We start from the raw sequence: 20,837 nt of genomic DNA, 5'->3' as shown, positions 1-20,837 counted from the left end.
GGAATGAAATAAGGAACTAATGGGATTCGAACCTATACAAATACGCTTCCACAGAAGGAGACAGCTGATAAACAGCTTTCACTCTACAATGCAATTTTACTTTGTTTTGACTTGAGAAGTAGAATAAATGCAAGCAATCAAAACCCAATCACATCGTGATTAATATCGGGAAGAACGAATTATGTTTTTAACGTCCACAACGTGTTTTCTCCTGTGGAAGACAACAAAATGATGATTCAAGTTTATTCTCTACACAGATAAGACCTCGAGTTTAAGGCAGATCTATGGTGCCCTAACCCCGCACAGACAGTTCACCCATAATCCTGGAAAGGTAATAACTACTAACTTTCGTTCTTTTAGGGAAAAATCAGTAAGTTGTGTGAACAGAAAGAGACTAGGATGGCTGTTATTTATTTGTGTCATCTTAAAGAAATAAAAGTTGGCTACATTAAAAAAGAAATAATGGCAATATCTTTCAGCAGTATATTCACAGTTGTCGCTTAGAAAAGTTTTAACAACCATTAGACACTTTTCACGCTGATATTTCCATTTTCCATGTTTCCCATTCGTGTACGTCATGTGCAAACAACAAACAGAGAGAAAGAGGGAGACTTTATTTCATTTCCTTTGTTATTGGGCTACAAAGGGAAAAGAACCCCGACAGAGAGATTAATGGAAAGACTCGTATCTATCCAACACCTATACACGAATAGCACGCTACCATAGCAGGTATGAAAAGAAAACTGCTCTCAAACTTGGGCTAGAAGCCTACATCCTGTGTCATCCGGTGCTACCTCCGTATATTGAAAGCCTTCCTAAATAAACTTAGAAATGACTCTTTTCGAATAGCCTCTGTCAAGGTTTCTTTGTTATCTTTATTGTTCAAGTGGATAGCGAGGGTCATCATAACATTCTAGCAGGTCTCATCATTTGCACACCTCCAGTATACTTGTTTCATGAGAAGGGGCTTCTACACTGATACATGTATATTAGGTCGAGTCGAGGACACTGGTCTACAGCTCCTCCTTCACGATGATTTTACTTTTTGTTTCTATCCTTCAAAAATATCTCGTGAAGGAAACCTCACCACCGATGAGTATAAGAGACAAGCAGGTGGCTCGCCAAGAGACATTGCGGCGTGAGTGTTTGCGGAACAACATCACTTCCTCCCCGCGTCTTGCGGAGGACTGTGGCCGCTTCAGGGTCCTCCCGAATCAGCGGACACTGTTTCTGCCCATCCCCAAGTGTGGCGGCACCAACTGGGGAAGACTCCTCCTCAGCATCTACGGCTTTGTACCTGAAGACGCCAAACTGGCCGCAAGGGAATCCAATACGCTGTTAAAGAAACATTTTAAGCGCCTGAGAAATGTGAAACAGAGTACAAGGAAATTCTATGCTGCCAACTTTACGAAGGTTATCTTCGTTCGTAATCCTTTCACTCATATCTTGGCTGCATTTCGAGATCGACTAGAGACCTATCCCAATAGAAATCTTGCCAATCGTCGTCATCATAATAAGAAAATATACATGGAATATGGAAATCACTCTAAAGCAGAAATGCCTGGCAAGTCGGTAAAAAGTGAAATGTATAACGTCACCTTTAAAGAATTCATCGACTACTACTTGGCCGAGAATCTTGACATTCACTGGCAGGACGTGTACAAGCTCTGCAACCCTTGCCTTGGTTTCGACTACATTGGCAAACTGGAGACGTATACTGAAGATGTCATTGAGGTACTAAAGCTCATGGGCGTGGATTCTAAATTCCACCCATATAAGTCACTTGACGTTTCGAATAGCAGCGATGATGCCATCTTGAAAAAATATTATGACACGCTTTCTGATGAGCAGTTTGAAAAAGTCAGACAGAGGCTTTCCACCGACATGGCGTATTTTGGCTACAAAGTGCCTGTGAACATAAGGCGGGATCACGCTTGAGACCCTACTCATTGGATCACGCTTGAGACCTTACTCATTGGATCACGCTATTCACAGGTTTATTCTAAAATAATTTTAATGAGCACAGCACGTCCTTATTTGTGAAAGACTCGTTGTCGGATACCTCTTTTACCTTAATTTCCAAAATCCTTGAACACCACTTATAAAAATATATTCGCTATCAAGTGCCCAAGCAAGCGTTGGAAGTGTGTCATAATTGCATAATCATCTTCAAAGACGCACATGGTATGCCGTCATACCCAGCAGACATGTGCATTTGGTAGTTTCTAATAACCATTATCATATAAATTCAATACAGTGAAAAGAATTCAATTCAACCTTCGATCATCTCAATGCAAGAACTGGTATGTGGGGTACTTTGATACTACTGCAGAGGGAATGCACAATTGCAAATTCTAGTTCGTCGCTAGAAGACATAGAATATGTCCTAATTACAGTGTTTCTTTTTTTTTTTTGTTTTTTTTTTTGGGGGGAGGGCGGCGGCAATACGTTTTAAGCAATAACAATTAGGCATTTATTTTATTTTCCCCGTAATTGGGTTATCTACGTATAACTTGAATATGTATGACATGCTATATCCTATTTGTATGGAGCAAGTTCTCTCTTTAGATGACTCTATAGGCGCGGTCACACTGGCAAAACATCGAGAAGTTTAAGATCGCGATTTTTAAGATCTCGAAGTTTTACCAGTGTGAGCGCAAACTTCCCGCGAAACTTCCCCCAAAACTTCTCGCGAAACTTCCCACATCAACTAGGGATTTTCCCCCACCCCCTCCAAACTTCTCGATCTTTTGCCAGTGTTACCGCGAGAAACAGAAACTTGGCGATCTTTGTCACGTGACCAGTCCACCACCTGCTTGCGGGTAGTGTCTCCGAAGCGCTAGGCCATTGTCATGTACAGTTGTACATTGTTACGTCACGATAACTAGCCATCGGACGGCGAGCTCTTTCTTTTGTCTTGCGCGCGCGCACAGATGACCCAAACTTCTCGATCCAAAGATCGAGACGTTTGGCTGCCAGTGTGACCGCACGACAAAAGATCGGGAAGACTTCACGATCTTAAACTTCTCGATCTTTTACCAGTCTGACCGCGCCTATTGCATTGCCTCTTGACCCAAGGAATATATCGCAGGTAAGAACTTTGTATTTTAAAATACAGTGTTTCATAAGTTAGGGATCATTTCAAAAATAAAATAAATTGTAACATACAAACAAGCAGTGTTACAAACAGTTATATTTACTTGAATAGATATAAAATCAAAATTTTGTGTAGTTTTTTCCAATAATAATAATTATGTTCAATGATATATTTCTACCAATAAGTCTTTTTTTATGGGATGCTTAAATATTGTTGTTGTTTATATATTCAGAGGTATATGTAAATGAGGGTATATTTGCGTAGAAACAGATTACCTGTATGAGAGTGAAAGATCTATTCAGTGTCTGTAGTAAAATAGGATGAGTTAGTAGTTTGCATCGAATGCTGTTTATTGGCTGATGAAACATAAAATTTGCTCGCATTTCCATCCATATCCATGATATCAGTGAGTACGTATGGCAAACGGTTAAGTTCACACGTAAAATGTGGAATAGTCTTTTCTGTTCTCTGTGAGAAGATTTCTGCTCAGAGCTTTTAAAAAACTGTGATCTCTTAACTGTGTGTGTATATGTATGTGTGTATGTGTATATGTATGTGGCAAGAAATAATAGATAGATTAGATTTGAGGGAAATATTAGTGATTGGACTTTAATTTTTATGTAGATTCAAGGAAACTCTCGTAGAATTAAAATGTGTAATTCCATTATTATTTTCATTATGAAATATATCATATATGAGATTTTCCTGCATCAAAAGGAGTGCTTCCTTCAACGAATTAAATTTTAATGATGATTACAGGTTATAAAGATCAGGAAAAGGAATTAGCGACTAAAACTTGTAAAATAAGGTTACATTTATAGAAATGGTAAAAGTTAAATATCTAGGGGATATAAGTGTAGTATTGTATATCTATTGAATTTATTTATCATTCTGTTCGGCAGTCTGTATGATGTGTTTGGGTTTTTGTTGTTGGTTACATGCTTTTTCTACCTTCCTATTCGCCCATAGCTAATGCTTCCCTGGCAGTATCAACACTGTATAAAACTTTGTGATTTAATTATTTGAGTGAGTGAGTGGGTTGGGTAAGGGGATGAGAAGGGTGCCTTGCTCCTTTCTGTTTGATGTGTTTGTCTTTTCTTTATCCGTTTTTTTATACAAAATTCTTTCTTTTCATTCGTAATATTGACAATGTGGAATTTATGTTGTGATAATGAAATTTGTATTATTTTGCAATTAACTACTTTGTATATCATTGTCCATATGAAAAAGAGATAAAATAAAAGATTAACAAAAACCAAAAAAAAAATGTGTGTGTGTGTGTGTGTGGTGTGTGTGCATGTGTGTCGTATGTATCCCATTCAGTATTGAGGGATTTTTATTTTCTTTCGCGAGTGTATGATGTCAATCATAAGATAATGGAAAGGTTTAAGAAACTTGTAGATCTTAGTGTTGTTGGAAAATAATGTAGGTTTTATTGCAATACTCAGGAATAATTACATGTCCATGTGAACCGGAGAGATGTATACAGTGTACATTTAGATTGTATTGTAAATCAGCCGTGATTTTAAGACAGAACTCCAATCCCTTTTTCTTACAGATGTTTGATAGATTTTGTTTAGGCTATCGCAGTCATATAAAGTATTTTTTAGGTAGTACTAGGTGTTACAAAAAAACATTTCACACTTTTGATCCTTTATAGTTCAAAAACTATATATTAGATGAGACTAACATTAAGCAGATATGATCAATAGCTGAATAGTGTTCAATTTTGTTGGAGGTAATTTGACAATGAAAGCATGATTAACTTCGTTAAATTCAACATTAATTTTTTCAGTTAGGTTTCAGATTTTGCTGTATTTTCAACCCTCTGTACAAAACTTTAACTTTGCACAGGGGTTATTGGTGTGTATAGGAGTGTGTTCTTGATACCCAGACAATGGTCCTAGACAATGGCCAGTATTGGAATGCTCTATTACATATATTCACGAGGAATTCCACTATCACAGCAAGTCTTTATTAATTCTGAAATATGATGAATGTAAGCACATGGAAAGATGTGCTTACTTTTTCATGTGCATGCATTTCACCGTGTGTCATAAATTCAGACTAGCGGTGCTCAGGGCAATCCACATGAATAATTGATAACGCATCAATGTGAATTGCAGCAGAGTTCTGAACAGGTGGTAACCATGCCCATTGTTCAGGATCATTGTAAGCACACACTCACATACACATCATTGGTTCCTGTGTAAAGTTCAAGTTTTGTACACAGTCATGTAGGGTTAAAATTTGATCGAAATCTGGAATCCTAACATTGAAATAAATCATAGATTTCCTGAAATTAATACAGGATTTCATATTCAAATCACCTCCAACTAAATTGTACATTATTCAGCTATTGCTCATACCAATGACAGTTTTATCAGATTTATAGTTTTTAAACTATTAAGGATCAAAAATGGGAAATGTTTTTTGTATTAAACACCTAGTATAAGGGTCTGAACGGAAAGGATGGTGAGTATCATGACTTCGGATAAATGTCTACAATGAATGTGCCGCTGAAACTGGGAAAAATGTTTGAAATACATTGTAGGTATATTTGAGATCAAGACAAAGAGAAGTCATTGTTTTGAAGATGAGGCTGTGACATATATCACAATTAGCCATGTTCAAAGATGAGGCGTTTTTTCCTCGAAAGAGCTCAAGTTACTTAAATCTGTGTACACACATTGGAAGTTAAACAAGGTTAAATTAAATATGATTTATAATAGGTTCCATGGATCTGTCTACATTTTTCAATGTTGGATGCTGATTTTGAATACAAATCACAAGGATTCGCAGGTATTATGTGATGTTTGATACAAATACTTCATTAATTGCCTCCTGTTGTGCAGTCGATGTGGTCTTTGTATTTTTGTTCAACCAGTAGGAATTGCCGATTGAGAAAATATTGTTTCTCTGTTGATATTTGATGCATTGCCTTTATACAGACATTTAAATCTGATGTATTGATTTTGGGTATAGAGGTAGGTCAATTTCAACCAAACACACACACACACACACACACACACACACCATTAATTCTCTACCGGCTCCAATTCGGTGACATTCCTCACATTAATAGTATAACCAAAAATTGATTTCATCACTTCCAGAATCGAAAACCCTACTCACGCGAAATCTGTCAAAAACAGGAACAGCTATGGTTATTACTACTGGTATTTCTCGATCTAGTATAATGTATGGACTTTGGCACATAAAATCTGCACAATGTATTGTGTTTCAGCATGTATTGTACACGCGATTCACCAGGCCGCCTGTATCGTTTAAAGGTACTATACTTCCATTACTCTAAATATTGTTTGCGTGTGACCGCTCATAATTTGCTATCTTCAGAGCTTTTTCGTTGAATGTGTACAGTCAAGAGAGGTAGGTCCATTTCTTACGTTACAAAAAAAAAAATAAAGTTATTGCTGTGAAAAGAAGAAAAAAGAATACATCTTTTGGGGGGAGGAATAAGGGCTGTTTTATAGCTCGTGTCTGTTTTGGCGATTGAATATTCTTGGTTTTTTTTTTTTATTATAATCCATCACTTTTGTCACTTTACAAATGTCACAAAGGTCATATCTGGGATATGGGAAACATTTGGTTCTGCTGCATATCTACTGTCATTGTTTCATTATCTATTTTTGACCCCTCCTCACTTATTCCACATAAACAGTACATTTTAGCATTTCTTACCCCATCTGTTGAGTTTGTTAACTCGGCCAAGACACAACAAATCCCTCAAATGTTCAAACAGCATGTGTTCTTACATGTTTGTAACAAAATTTTGTGTCAATCTTATCTATTAATTCAATAGATTCTTAAGTTTCACGACGGTCGAAAGTTGAAAATTGCGCCCAACAATCGTAAAAAAAAAGACATTTAAACTAGACTTGGAATTTGTCATCAAGTTGACAAATTAGGTGATCCGATGTATTCGAAAATCAGTGATTTGAGTCCTGATCCCATTAGGCATGACCATACAGGTTTCATCTGTGTTTAGGGACATTGGCCGTGTGATGTTTGGATTCTCATTTAGAAAATGGAGTCAGGTCTGCCATCTTTGGTACCAAATTCCGTATACACGTAAGAAGATACAGAATGAAGTATGTTTGACCATTGACCCTACTTTGCACAGCCAAGATGGCATCTGAGCAAAAAGCTTTATAGCGAAGTTTTTCGACATGATTTGGACGTTGTATGAAAAAAACGGAGGACTTATAACGATAGCGCAAAGTCTCAGCTACAACATATTTAAATCTGGGAGAAATTCACGAAAGGGTAGTTGAGCTAGTGCTCGATAAAGACAATCATGTCAATTTTCACACCTAGAAAAATTCTTTCCCATAGAGATAACACGTCATAACGAAGATACAGAAAGAAGTACATATGACCTTTGACCCCACTTTGCACACCCAAGATGGCATCTGAGCAAAAAGTGGTTATTTTGTGAAATGATTCTTGTAACATGGTCTTTGCGTGTGCAAAATATGGGAAAGATAAGACATGTATTTACCAAGATACAGGATGAAACATTTATGACCTTTGACCTTAATTTACATACCCAAGATGGTGTCCGATCAAATAGTTGTTATTTTATGAAATAATGTACATGCCATGAACTAAACATGTGCAAAATATGGGGGTGATAGGGCCTATTTTTCTTGAGTTATTGCAAAGAAAGTTTCAGAAAGAAAGGAATATCTTAATACATCGAAGATAAGCTTTAATTTCAACCAAGTTTTTTGACGTGATCCCGACATTGTATGAAAAAACGACGGGCACATTACGATAGCCAATAGTCTCAGCTACAACATATTAAAATCTGGGAGAAATTCACTGAAGCATAAGTAAGCTAGTGCTCGATAAAGATAGTCATGCCAATTTTCATTTCCAGAAAATTGCACTCCCATAGAGATAACACGTAAACTGGTCAAATTTGACAAGATTACATTCAATCCATTTTTACGAGGTGATGCCGTCATCTAATCAAAATACTGTTATAACATTACTGAAAGACCATTTAATAAGCTACAACATACTGAAATCTCGGTGAAAATTGGCTAAGGATAAGAGAGATACGCTCGAATGAACTTGAAATTTGATGACGTCATTTTGAAAATTTACTTTTTTTACTTTATTAAGAAATTTAACATATTTTAATCATTTTTTCAGCATCGGCAACCCATGAAATGACATGTACAACTCATCAGCTTTCAGAATATGTAAAGAAAATGGGGGGTCACCGTCCATCCTGACGAGTAAAATCGGATTTAAAATTGGTGGGGTTTTTTGGCATAGTTGCACTGTATATTGCCAATGACGCGCGCGCGGAATTTCAACGGGCCCGTATGACGTCATATTGAGTCCGATTGACTTGAAACTTGGTAAAAATATTCCTTGACATTTCAAGCATCCGATAAGTGTGAAAAAACGGGAAATTTCTTTTGCATATGAGCTATCCGTGCGTATATGTGCGCGCGCGTACGCGTCCGTCCATTTTTTTTTCAATTTTTTTCAAAAAATGCTCCAAATGGTCTGAAACGTGTGCAAAAAAAAATTTCAGCTCGATTTGAGCATACAAATATTTCAACGGGCGCGTACGCGCACGTTTTAAGAGAAAATATGAATTCTGAGAATATGAGTAGAATGCGCATAACTTGAAATATATGTGACGTCAATTTCATTGAAAAAATCTATTCCATTGATGAGATATGATTGAGAATGTGTTTTCATATAATGACGTCATAGTGACGTCACGGTCGACCAATCACTATGATTTTATTACACCCGTCGTCTTTGGGACATGATACATATATGGTATAAGTTTTAAATTGATAGGAAGAACACTTTTTCAGCTAATCGATACACAATTTTTGTCCAGAAATAAAGAAAGAAGAAGAACCAAGAACAAAGAATCCGTACAGATCCAGAAGGTGATCCGAGAGGATACTCGGATCACGTAAAAATGACAGATCTGTGTGATGAGGTCCAACGATGAAATGTAACACAACAGCGCTTACATTCACAGCTGCAGCAATTCAACGTGTTGCACAGACACCAATTTTGTTGCTCTTTTAATGTTTGAAAAGGTACTATTATGTTTATATGCTTTATTATTCATTCCTAACTGAAAAGAACATCTTCGTTTTCTCACATTACTAGAAATAAGTGTAGAAATACCCATGCCGAATTATTTTCCTCACAAATCTTTCACTAAAGAGTAATGGCATTTTGATGGGCATGGTTACTTCTTGATTTGCCAATATTTAATTTATTTATTATATTCTTTCATTCATTTATGTATTTATTTATCTATTTAGGTGATCCGTGTATCCTTCGGATCACCTTCTGTATCTGTACTGATTGTTTATTTCTGGACAAAAGTTGTGCAGAGGTTAGCTCAGAAAGTCCTCAGCCTATCAATTTCAAAATTATACCATCCATATGTATCATGTCGCAAAGACGACAGATCTTATAAAATCAGAGTGATCAATCGACCGTGACGTCACTATGACGTCATTATATGAAAACACATTTTCATTCATATCTCATTAATGGAATGAAATTTTTCAATGAAATTTACGTCACATATATTTCAAGTCAGGCGCATTCTACTCATTGATCAAATTTCAGTTTACACTTAAATCGTGCGCGTACGCGCGCGTTAAAATTTTGACATGCTCCAATCGAGCTCAATTTTTTTTTTTTTACACACGTTTTAGAGCATTTGGAGCATTTTTTGAAAAATTGAAAAAATTGGACGGACGCGTACGCGTGCGCGTATATGCGCACGCACAGCTCATATGCAATAGAAATTTCCCGTTTTTTCACACGGATCAGATATCTGAAATGTCAAGGAATATTTCTACCAAGTTTCAAGTCAATCTGACTCAATATGACGTCATACGGGCCCGTCAAATTTGAAATTCTGCGCGCGCGTCAATCGCTATATACAGTGCAACTATGCAAAAAAACCGCCAATTTTCAATCCGATTTTACTCGTCAGGATGGACGGTGACCCCCCATTTTCTTGACATATTTTGAAAGCTGATGAGTTGTACATGTCATTTCATGGGTTGGCAATGCTGACAAACTGATTAAAAGACATCAAAATTCTTAATAAAGTAATAAAGTAAATTTTCAAAATGACGTCATCAAATTTCAAGTTTACTCGAGCGTATCTCACTATCCTTGGCCAATTTTCACCCAGATTCCAGTATGCTGTAGCTTATTTAATGCTCTATCAGTTTTTATAGGCAAATATTTCGCTGGATGAAGTCTTCACTTCGTAAAAATAGATTGAAGGTAACCTTGTCAAATTTGACCCATTTGCGAGTTATCTCTATAGGAGTGCAGTTTTTTTTTTGAAATGAAAATTAACATGACTGTCTTTATCGAGCACTATCTCACTTATCCTACGTTGAATTTCTCCCAGATCTTAATATGTTGTAGCTGAGACTTTGTGCTATCATATAAGTGCCCTTTGTTTTTGTTTTTTTTTTCACACGATGTCGGTATCACATCAAAATACTTGGTTAAAATTAAGGCTCATCAACGATGTACTGAAATATTTCTTTCTTTGCGCAACTTTCTTTGCAAAAACTCAAGAAAAACATGCTCTATCACCACCATATTTTGCACGTGTTTAGTTCATATCACCTACATTATTTCATAAAGTAACGACTTCTTGATCAGACGCCATCTTGGGTATGTAAATAAGGGTCAAAGGTCATAACTGTTTCATCTTGTATCTTGGTGAATACCTGTCCTATCCTTCCATATTTTGCACACTTATAGACGATGTCGCAAGAATCATTTCACAAATTAACCACTTTTTCCTCACGTGCCATCTTGGGAGTGTAAAGGTGGGTCAAAGGTCATATGTATTTGTTGCTGTATCTTCGTTATCTAGTGTATACAGAATTTAGTACCAAGGATGGCATATATGACTCCCTTTTCTAAATGAGAGTCCAAATATCACACGGCCAATGTCTCTAAACACAGATGAAACCTGTATGATCATGCGTATTGCGATCAGGACTCGAATCATTGATAAAAAAAAAAAAAAAAAAAAAAAAATCGGATCACCTTAATTTGTCAGTAATGACAAATTACAATCTCTAGTTATTTATTAAGTCTTCTTTAAAGTAGGGTAGTCCCATTCAGTGCCACAAAGGCCTGCTTTACAAGGGAGCCCTACGTTATATAGGTAGGCAATAAATTTCTGTGCAGTTAGATTTTTGTGCTATTTTCCCTATTTTGGGAGTGCTTTTGAATGCCTTTAAATAAACCTCGCTTATTTTCCAGCTAAATCTAGTATCTCAATGAGCCCAGCAGGTCGTTTCATTCACAATAGTAACGAACAATGACAATCACACCGTCGGCCCCACATTCCACACATTGTGAACGCTTCTGATTCTATGGCAAGCCGAATTCTCGCTGGTTTCGGTATCTCTGAGGCCCGAATTCACGAAGGTGGTACAAATAAAATCATGGTTTAAACCATGGACAAAAACCATGGAGCGCCAAGTGTTGCATGGAATATTTCGTTACGAAATCAGTCATTTTGTCGATTAAATTATCATTTGGTAACGAAATGACAACATTTTGTAACTAAATGAACATTTCGTCCACGAAATGATAATTCCGTTCACGAAAAAGTCATTTTGTCGACGAAATTACCATCTTCGCAACGAAATATTCCGTGCGACACTTGGCGTTCCATGGTTTTTGTCCATGGTTTAACCATGGTTTCATTTGTACCACCTTCGTGAATTCGGGCCTGAGAGTCCAAAATGATCACATTATGAAAATTGTAAGGGTTGACAAAATGGTCCTAAAATCATACCGCACTCACCAAAATTAAAGAACTCGATGTCATTGTATTGGGAAAAAAATGGCTTTTCCAATAGTATGCAAAATAATGACATATTTACATCAATATTGCTGAAATTAAAGATCTTAGGTGTTCCGTTCTTAGGGTCACCCTGTATAACTTGTATTTTATTTGATGGATTTGTGTTTTACAGTTTCTGTCACTGTTTGGTGTGCAAAAGTCAGGCCATTACAATAATGTAGCTTTTGGTCATTTGAAAGAAAATCAGTTATAGATTTTACAATGTCATGCAATTTACATCAAAACAAAGCTTGGCCTTTTCTCTAAAACATTGCGCGCTACATGTCCAGCTCAACAGAAATCTTTAGAAGTTAGATTTGAAAAATTAAAAAACATGATATTTTCTCAAAGTGTGACTGCGTCGGTGTCTCAGAATAATGTGGCACACAGGGGCGTTTCCACCATGGCACGTAAGAAGTGAAAAGATGTGAATAAATTGGAAATAACTTAGTGGTTTTTTAAGTGGTAGGTTATTAGTATGGTTACTTTTTTTCCACATTTGTTTTAGTACATTATGTGGTAGGACAGTGTGGTATGTGGGCTTTGGAAGGCTGGTCCAATTGATTTACAGGTCCTACTTCTTTGTAATAAACTTCGCGTTGCACCATTCTACACATTCATCAGCTGCAGCTGAGATTGAACAATGCCTCAAGTTTATTCGTAGTGCATGACGCCCTCTGTTGTTTCCTTATGAGAAAATCGGGGACTTCTATAAGCACCAACGGACAGGACCGAAGACGGCAAACATTCAATGTCAGCACAAAAGTTAATGTGTTTAGCGTTGTTTTTGTTCTTGGGTTTTATGAAATAGGCTTTCCCGCTTATTCTCGCGTTAATAAAGTAGACACGCCTTAAAGGGATGGTACAGTATTGGTGGAGATGAAGATTGGGCTTTAACTTTTTTGCGAGATATCAAGAAAACACTTATGAAATAGTACAGAGCATACCATTTTAAGAGAAATTCAAAGTTTATTTGATGAAAATCGGATTTGAAATAGCTGAAACATCAAAAAACAAAGTAAAACAAAACGATGATATGGGTCCCACACTTAATTAGAATCGCTCTGTTTTGGATATCTCAGCCATCTCAAAATTAACTTCCATCAAATAAACGTTGAAATCCTCAATGAATTACATGCTCTTTCATATTTCATAAGAGGTTTCTCACTATCTCACCAAAAAAAAAAAATAATATTATACATATATATATACAAACCTGATATTAAGCCTCTACCAAAACTATACGATCCCTTTAAAACAGCAGGAAAAATGGGTCAAAGTTTGTTATGAACAATCCCTAGGTAATTAGTATGTGTTGTAGTAAGACTTGACTATTTCAAACAAAATATAAACTGTATTGCAATGCGCCAATGAATTATCTTCATATCCATGATATTTTTTTCTATCGGCTGAATGTGCGCTAAAATATCAATTAAATTTAATCCTAGGCGTTGAATGAATACATTCTTTTTTAAAACTATTTTATCCGTTTGTTTACGCATGAATCAATAAAAAAGAATAGAGAATAGATGCACATCTTTTATGATTTGCACATTGGGATATGAGTATCCCTATACTAAATCAGTTCTCTTTCAGATTTGATATTCCACCGACCTGGCAATTACTCAATTATTAGATGAAAACACTACAATTTTGCAAAAAAAAAAAAAAAAGATAGAATCTTTCCCAAGCATTTGAGACGATAGATCATGACAATTTGGATGTCATTACAAGTTACAACGATAATGGTGTTGATCGTGGTTTAACACTTTCTGGATTATTGATCATTTTATTTTATCTTCTAGAAAGCAATACGTCTCATTTAAATCCTCCCAAGATCGGAAATCTTGTGGTGTCCGTGAGGGCTAAATTCTGCTTTATACATTGGCCCTCTTCTGTGTCTTATGCATCATATATATATAATATACATATGTTATTTTGAAATGCTGATTTATACGTTAAATATAGACATAGATAAAGTTTCTCAATGGTTTATATGTAATAGATTATCTATTTCCCAAATACATTTTAAGCGTTTCATACGTAGGCCTACTTTTTCATAAATTGATGATATGACTGATTGTAATGTATGATGTATTGACGGATTGTCTTTGACTTGAATTTCACTTTTTTATAGGAATTTACAATTGACTCGAATTCATCTTGGAATGATCATGTTCGTAACAGTCGCACATTCATTTCCAAAACAATGAGAATCTTATACCGATAGAAAAACCTTATAAACTCAAAATTCTCGTATCATTTTACTGTGATATATCTTGCTCTGATTTTTATCATAATTGTATACATAACATACTGCAACGATGCATGGGAAAAGTTTGGTTAAAGTAAAATAAGTCATGTTTATTCTTCAGAAAAGTATTCTGTGACTTATCATTAATTCCCCTTATTTAACCCCTCTGATCCTTTATGTTATCAATTGAAAATTATATACAATGATATACATATTTTTCAGAATGCAAAAATTCACATGATCCCCTTCCTAAAATTTGTGATTTTTTTTTTCACTGCAAACTGCGCAGTTCATTCATGACTTGTAATACACTGACAAATTTTGTTACATATCGTACATTGCATTGAAACGGAATGCAGAATTGAACTTAACTGAAATGAACTGAATTGAACTATATACGTAGTATCACTGAAAATGGAATGCAAAAATAAACTGAACTGAACCGAACTAGCATCATTGTTCCATAGTTTACAGATGAATAAATTACTGCTCACCAGTTCGTTAATTATCATTTTACTAATTTTCTCCATCTTCTTCTCCTTTATGTGTGTGTGTGTGTGTGTGTCTGCATTTTTATGGCCATTCGTCAATAACTTTATTCCATTCATTTTCCACTTTACTTTTGTCATCATCACGTTCATAATAATCATTTTCCTTCATTGGCAAAGTCTATTGGCCTTCGGAAACGTGACTGATATCATATATAGACAGACAGATAGAGACACACACACACATACAGACATTTTATGTATAATACTTATACATATATACAATATAATTCATATACACTGTAATATAATATAATATATACTGTATATATATATATATGTGTGTATATATATACATATATATATATATATATATATATATATATACTGTATATACTGTATATATACATATATATATTCGTGTGTATGAATTATAGATGCATTTATTTAGGTATAAAATCAAACAGACACCACAAAAAAAAAAGAGCATAGAAAATTACAAGCACAACGTCTTTCGGTTATCAGCTTCTTTATCACTGAATGTCACCATATTTTTAATAAAATAATGCACAGCCCTAAGTACTTACAATGACACATAAATACTCATTAGCCTTTTGTTTTCTCACTCTGCGCATATAAACTCTTTTTTTTTAATCAACAATAATAGGTTTCTATCCCACAAAAACTTGTGTTATTTCTTGACACTGTCCATAATCAAGTACAGTAGCCGTCTATAAATCAATCTCGCATTTGTCTTTCTTCTCAAAATGCAACTTGCTGCATTCCATCCAAAGAACACAATCTCACATATCAAAAAAAAAAAAATAAGAAAATATCACGTGCGCACCTGTTGACAATCACTTTAGCTGCAATGATATTTCAAAAGAACGAACATAGGTTTAACCTAATCGCTATGCATCTGAACGATAAATATATTCGACAACACTTTTACAAACTAACATTTAGAGCTTTATTTCAAACCATCAATAGATTATTTTGTCGGCAAGACAAACAAGTCGGCTTTCCACGTTGCTCCAACTGATATGGATGGAATTTAAGACTATTCCCATTCATACGCGTAGTTAGTTCGGAAAACAAAATACATGCTCAAAACGTGTAGCGCCCCGTTTGTTGTACAGACTAGAGCACACGCACTATTCGGCGTATTATCTCGAGCTCTGCACGTTAAAAGCGCGCAACACATTTTCTCGTCTTTACTAGTGATTAGTACTTGTCAAAGAACAGTATAACCACCAACAGTTTACTGTGTAACGGTTGTATCTCCTGACAAATAAACAGCTCAAAAGATATTGGCAAATCACGTCCATGCTTGTCAAAGGTACAATTGTGCACCATCCAAAAAGATCAGAAACGGATAAGACAAAGCAATGAGTTGCAGTAGCTGTATTGCTTTGCATGCAGAGAGCTCATCAGACAAAGAACAAAAAAAAAATAATAGACATGAATAAAGTAAAAATTATAAGTGCCGATGATACATAGCTCTATATGACTTATTACGTCATCATCTAAACGACCTATGCAACTTTCTCTTTTCCATTTATTTCGATGGTCAGCATGACCGATTACAATTGTGATCAACTCCGTAAAACCATCAAAGTGTAACTGCCAGTGCACAATGTACCAAGAAATTGAATGAAAAGCTTATATATGCCTTCACATCCACAACAAGCCAATATTTGTTTCTCTTTCCTTTAAAGTATAGCTTTTAAAAAAATGAAGCGGTGGAAAGTTCCCATCGGCTTGGGTACTATTGCTCTTTTGAATCGCACGCAGTCGCACAGTGCAAGGTTGTACTGCATGGACCTCCATTATTGATTATCATCAATAAAATGGCTGGCATGGACGTACTCTGGTATAGCTTATGCAATAAACTATCTAATCCCTGATTACCTCATAAACGCAGTTCATATGATTAGTTAATTCAACCCGTGCATAATGATTTGTATGGCAAAGTATGTTTCTACATAGTCTTTCAGAGTTCAGTGCATGAACGAGTTGTGACTATTCATTCCTTATTGTTACGGAGGTTAACTTGGCCTAGCGAACCATCATAACCCCCAAAATACCCAGACTCTCAAACAAGGTGTTTGGTCGATCTCGGTCATCTTTTCGAACTGCTTTATTTACATATTCCTCCGCGGAACAATCAAGTGCCCAGAAATGACAATACAATGTACCTGTATCCATAACACTTCCCCCCTAAAAGAGTGCATTTAACGTTTTAACACAAATGGACTCTATGTACGTTGGCACAATATTTTGGAACAGCATTGTACATTCCTCTTCCAATTCACACTTATAACTCCATGAATTTACCATGGTTGCATCATTATAAGAACACATAAACGAAGTATGCTATGGCTACTAGTATATCATTATAACCTGTGATAAAACATGTACGACTTTAGTACCATTCAACGTGTACCAAACTAACACTCTCGTGAGTTACTGCTGCTTGTGAGTTACAGCATACTAGAATTGCATGTAATTGTGCAACACTGAATACTGCAATGTTAATTTTCTCAACACCTTAACCTTTATGCAATCATGTCATGCATACAAACAATACACGTTGTACCAAAATCAGATGGTTTCCTCATTAGAACATACATATAAGTCAATTTTACACTGTCATAATGATTAACCTGTGTACGAAGATCATAGACACGTCATCTCTTCAAGAAGTAACTGCATATAATCCAACTGATGTAATCATATACATCATATTACCTACAACCAAAACATCATATTCCATGATATGCGACTTACATATACATGTACACGTTGTGTCAGCATCTATTGAAACGTTAAAACATCAACAAATGTCATATATCCTACTTATGTTTCTGAAAACTTTCCTGTCAACATACAAAACACCAAGAGTATGACCTGCCTGACAAAACATCAAATGAACCTGAATGAGATATACTTGATGATAACCTGTGTGTACACCTAAACTTAATAAGTGAGTGTATACCTGCCTGTATACATCCTGGTATAACACAGTCAGCTTAAATATACAGTATGCCTGTTGGTATGTTGGATCAACTGTGAAATACTGAACACCTTTGCCAAGGCTATGATTGAGCTATAATAATGAGCAAAAGCTTTGTACATGTAAACTATATAATTTCTGTACCTAATACAGTATACATGCTAATTAAATCCAAAAAGCAACATCCAATAAACTTAGGGTATGTGCCACAACAAACCCAACCAATACTTGTACATGTACAAGTATGAACTTCAAGTACCTGAACTGTACCTACATTACTCGATACACCACATTCTCTATACAAACAGCGACACTACCTGTTTGAAATCAATTTACCAACAACTCACATTCTTGACAACTGTTGATGGCTAGCATAACTTAAAACAGCCTTCATAGTGTATTCTTTTGTTGAGTGACTCAAGCACAATTATAGCTTGCTGTGTTTCCTTATTAACACAAACATGTCTGAAGATACTTCCATGTTGTTATTTACACATTCAAAGTGCCATTCATGCTGTTGGCATCACAATTATAGTGTATGCAATATGCATACATGTACATATACATGATGTACACACACTGTCCTGTGTACTTGCAAAACAAAATTACACCTGTTGAAAGTGTTACAAACATAAAATACATTTGCACAAATGTTGCATCTGGCAACAAGACAAAATATTGAGATGTCTGAATTAAGCACGAGAAAGGGCGTCTGCCACAATGTTTTCCTTTCCGCGAATGTGCTTAATGTCAAGGTTATACTCCTGTAGGATTAAACTCCATCGCATCAGTCTCTGGTTTTTGTTTCTCATTCTGTTGACGAATGTCAGTGGGTTGTGATCAGTCCACACAACAACGGGTTGAGTTGTGCTGCCCACGTAGACATCAAAGTGGCTGAGCGAAAGAATTAACGCTAGGGTCTCCTTCTCAACGGTAGAATACTTCCGCTGGTGCGCGTTGAACTTCTTTGAGAAGTAGCAGACCGGTCTGTCCACTCCATCGTCATCAGCTTGCATCAGCACGGCGCCTGCTCCGACATCGCTTGCATCGACAGCTAGGCTGAAGCCTTTCTTGAAGTCCGGCGCTGCCAATACAGGACCACTCGACAGGATTGCCTTCACTTGGTCAAACGCAGACTGGCATGCTGCTGACCACTGGAACTTCACATTCTTCCGCAGGAGATCAGTCAAGGGCGCCACAACATCCGAGAAGTTATGGCAGAAGCGACGGTAGTATCCGGCCATGCCGATGAATCTCATCAGCTCCTTCCTCGTCTTGGGGACAGGGACATCTTGGACTGCTCCTACCACATACATGACTGGCTTCGCACTTTCACCTGCACTTCTCTCAACATACTTCTTCAACATGTTGATGTGACACAACCGTTTCTTTTTCTTCCTGTCTGGCGTCTGAATGATGTAATTCACATCACTCAATCTCTCCTCCACGACATAGGGACCAGAGAAGCGAGCACACAGAGGGTTACCAGGAATGGGCAACAGTATCAATACCTTTTCACCGGGACTGAACATTCTTTCCCTGGACCTCTTATCAAACAACTGCTTCATGTTCTTTTGACTGTTTCTCAAATGTCCAGCTGCAAATTCACGTGCACGAGTCAGCCTACCACGGAACGTGGTCACATAATTCAACAAACCAGGTGACTCATCCTCACCCAACAGCTTCTCTCTCAAGACCTTCAATGGACCACGAACCTCGTGTCCAAACACTAACTCAAAGGGACTAAATCCTAAGGACTCTTGCACAGACTCTCGCACCGAGAAAAGCAACAACGGCAAGCCTTCATCCCAGTCCTTCTCGACCTCAAAGCAGTATGTTCTCATCATGTTCTTCAGCGTCTGATGAAAACGCTCCAGAGCGCCTTGACTCTGTGGATGATAGGCACTCGAGGTAACACATTTGATACCCAACTCACGCATCACTTGCTGAAATATCTTTGAAGTGAAGTTGGAACCCTGGTCTGATTGCACCACCTTTGGCAAGCCAACCGTTGTGAAGAACTTCACTAACGCCTTGCTAACGTTCTGTGCAGTAATACGCCGAAGTGGCACAGCTTCTGGAAATCTCGTAGAAGCGCACATCATAGTGAGCAAGTACTCATGTCCAGCCTTTGTCTTTGGCAAAGGACCAACACAGTCTATGATAACTGTGCTAAACGGCTCATCAAATGCTGGTATGGGCTTTAGGGGAGCAGGAGGAATCTTCTGATTAGGTTTCCCCACCACTTGACAAACATGGCAAGTTCTACAGAAATCTGAAACATCCCGTCTCAAGCCAGGCCAAAAGAAATGTTTCAAAATCTTGTCAACTGTCTTATTGACTCCAAGATGACCACCAAGAGCTGACTCAAGCGACACACTCAAGATATGTTTACGAAATACTCTTGGAATGACAATTTGGTGAACTTCTCGCCATTCTTCATCACTAGAAGAGTCAACTGGCATCCACTTCCTCATCAACACATCTCCTTTCACATAGTAGCAAGTCCTTTCACTCAGTGCTTCTTCTTCAGCAAGAGCACTATCACACAATGCTACCAACTGTGGATCATTCTTCTGTGCATCAATCAAAGAGCTCTTGTTCAACCCAATCTCATTTTCATCTACAGGCTGAGACTCATCCCCTATCTCATGTGATTTTGATGCTGCGGGTTTGCTTACTTCTACATCATCTAACCGACAGACGAAACTCCCTTCTAGACCGATATCCCCTTGACTAGCCTTCATTTCAGACTCCTCTGATTTCCTAGACATGGAACGTGTGACTACACAAGCTGGGAAAACTTCAGGGAATTCCTGAACCAATGCAGCTGTCTCATTTCCTTCTTTATCCAAAGGGACTGCACTGACCACTGGAATAGTCACTTTGTCTCCTGCAAGATCATTGCCTAATATCAATGCTACACCATCCATAGGAAGTGACTTCCTAACACCAAGGCTCACCCTTCCTGAAACTAGGCCTGACTGCAAATCGACCGTGTGAAGAGGGGCCTCAACGTAACCTCCTTCTACTCCTTGTAACAGTACACTTGTGCCTGTGGACGACGTTTGCCCAAA

The 20,837-nt window shown here is 37.0% G+C and overlaps 2 protein-coding genes across 2 annotated transcripts; one reads left to right on the top strand and one right to left on the bottom strand.

Annotated features, from left to right (window-relative positions):
* The first annotated feature begins 1,092 nt into the window (after nucleotides 1-1,092).
* LOC140229707 (carbohydrate sulfotransferase 12-like) lies at nucleotides 1,093-1,938 on the top strand. The gene has a single exon (XM_072309948.1). The coding sequence runs from the start codon at nucleotides 1,093-1,095 to the stop codon at nucleotides 1,936-1,938; it is 846 nt and encodes a 281-aa protein (XP_072166049.1).
* Nucleotides 1,939-18,452: 16,514 nt separating this feature from the next.
* Nucleotides 18,453-20,534, bottom strand: LOC140229705 (uncharacterized). The gene has a single exon (XM_072309947.1). It carries the CDS (start codon nucleotides 20,532-20,534, stop codon nucleotides 18,453-18,455), a length of 2,082 nt encoding a protein of 693 aa, XP_072166048.1.
* Between the last annotated feature and the right edge of the window lie 303 nt (nucleotides 20,535-20,837).

Source organism: Diadema setosum, chromosome 6, assembly GCF_964275005.1.
Source record: "Diadema setosum chromosome 6, eeDiaSeto1, whole genome shotgun sequence".
Classification (NCBI taxonomy): Eukaryota; Metazoa; Echinodermata; class Echinoidea; order Diadematoida; family Diadematidae; genus Diadema; species Diadema setosum.
The sequence above is the reverse complement of the archived record's forward strand: the minus strand, read 5'-3'. Positions and strand labels throughout refer to the sequence as shown.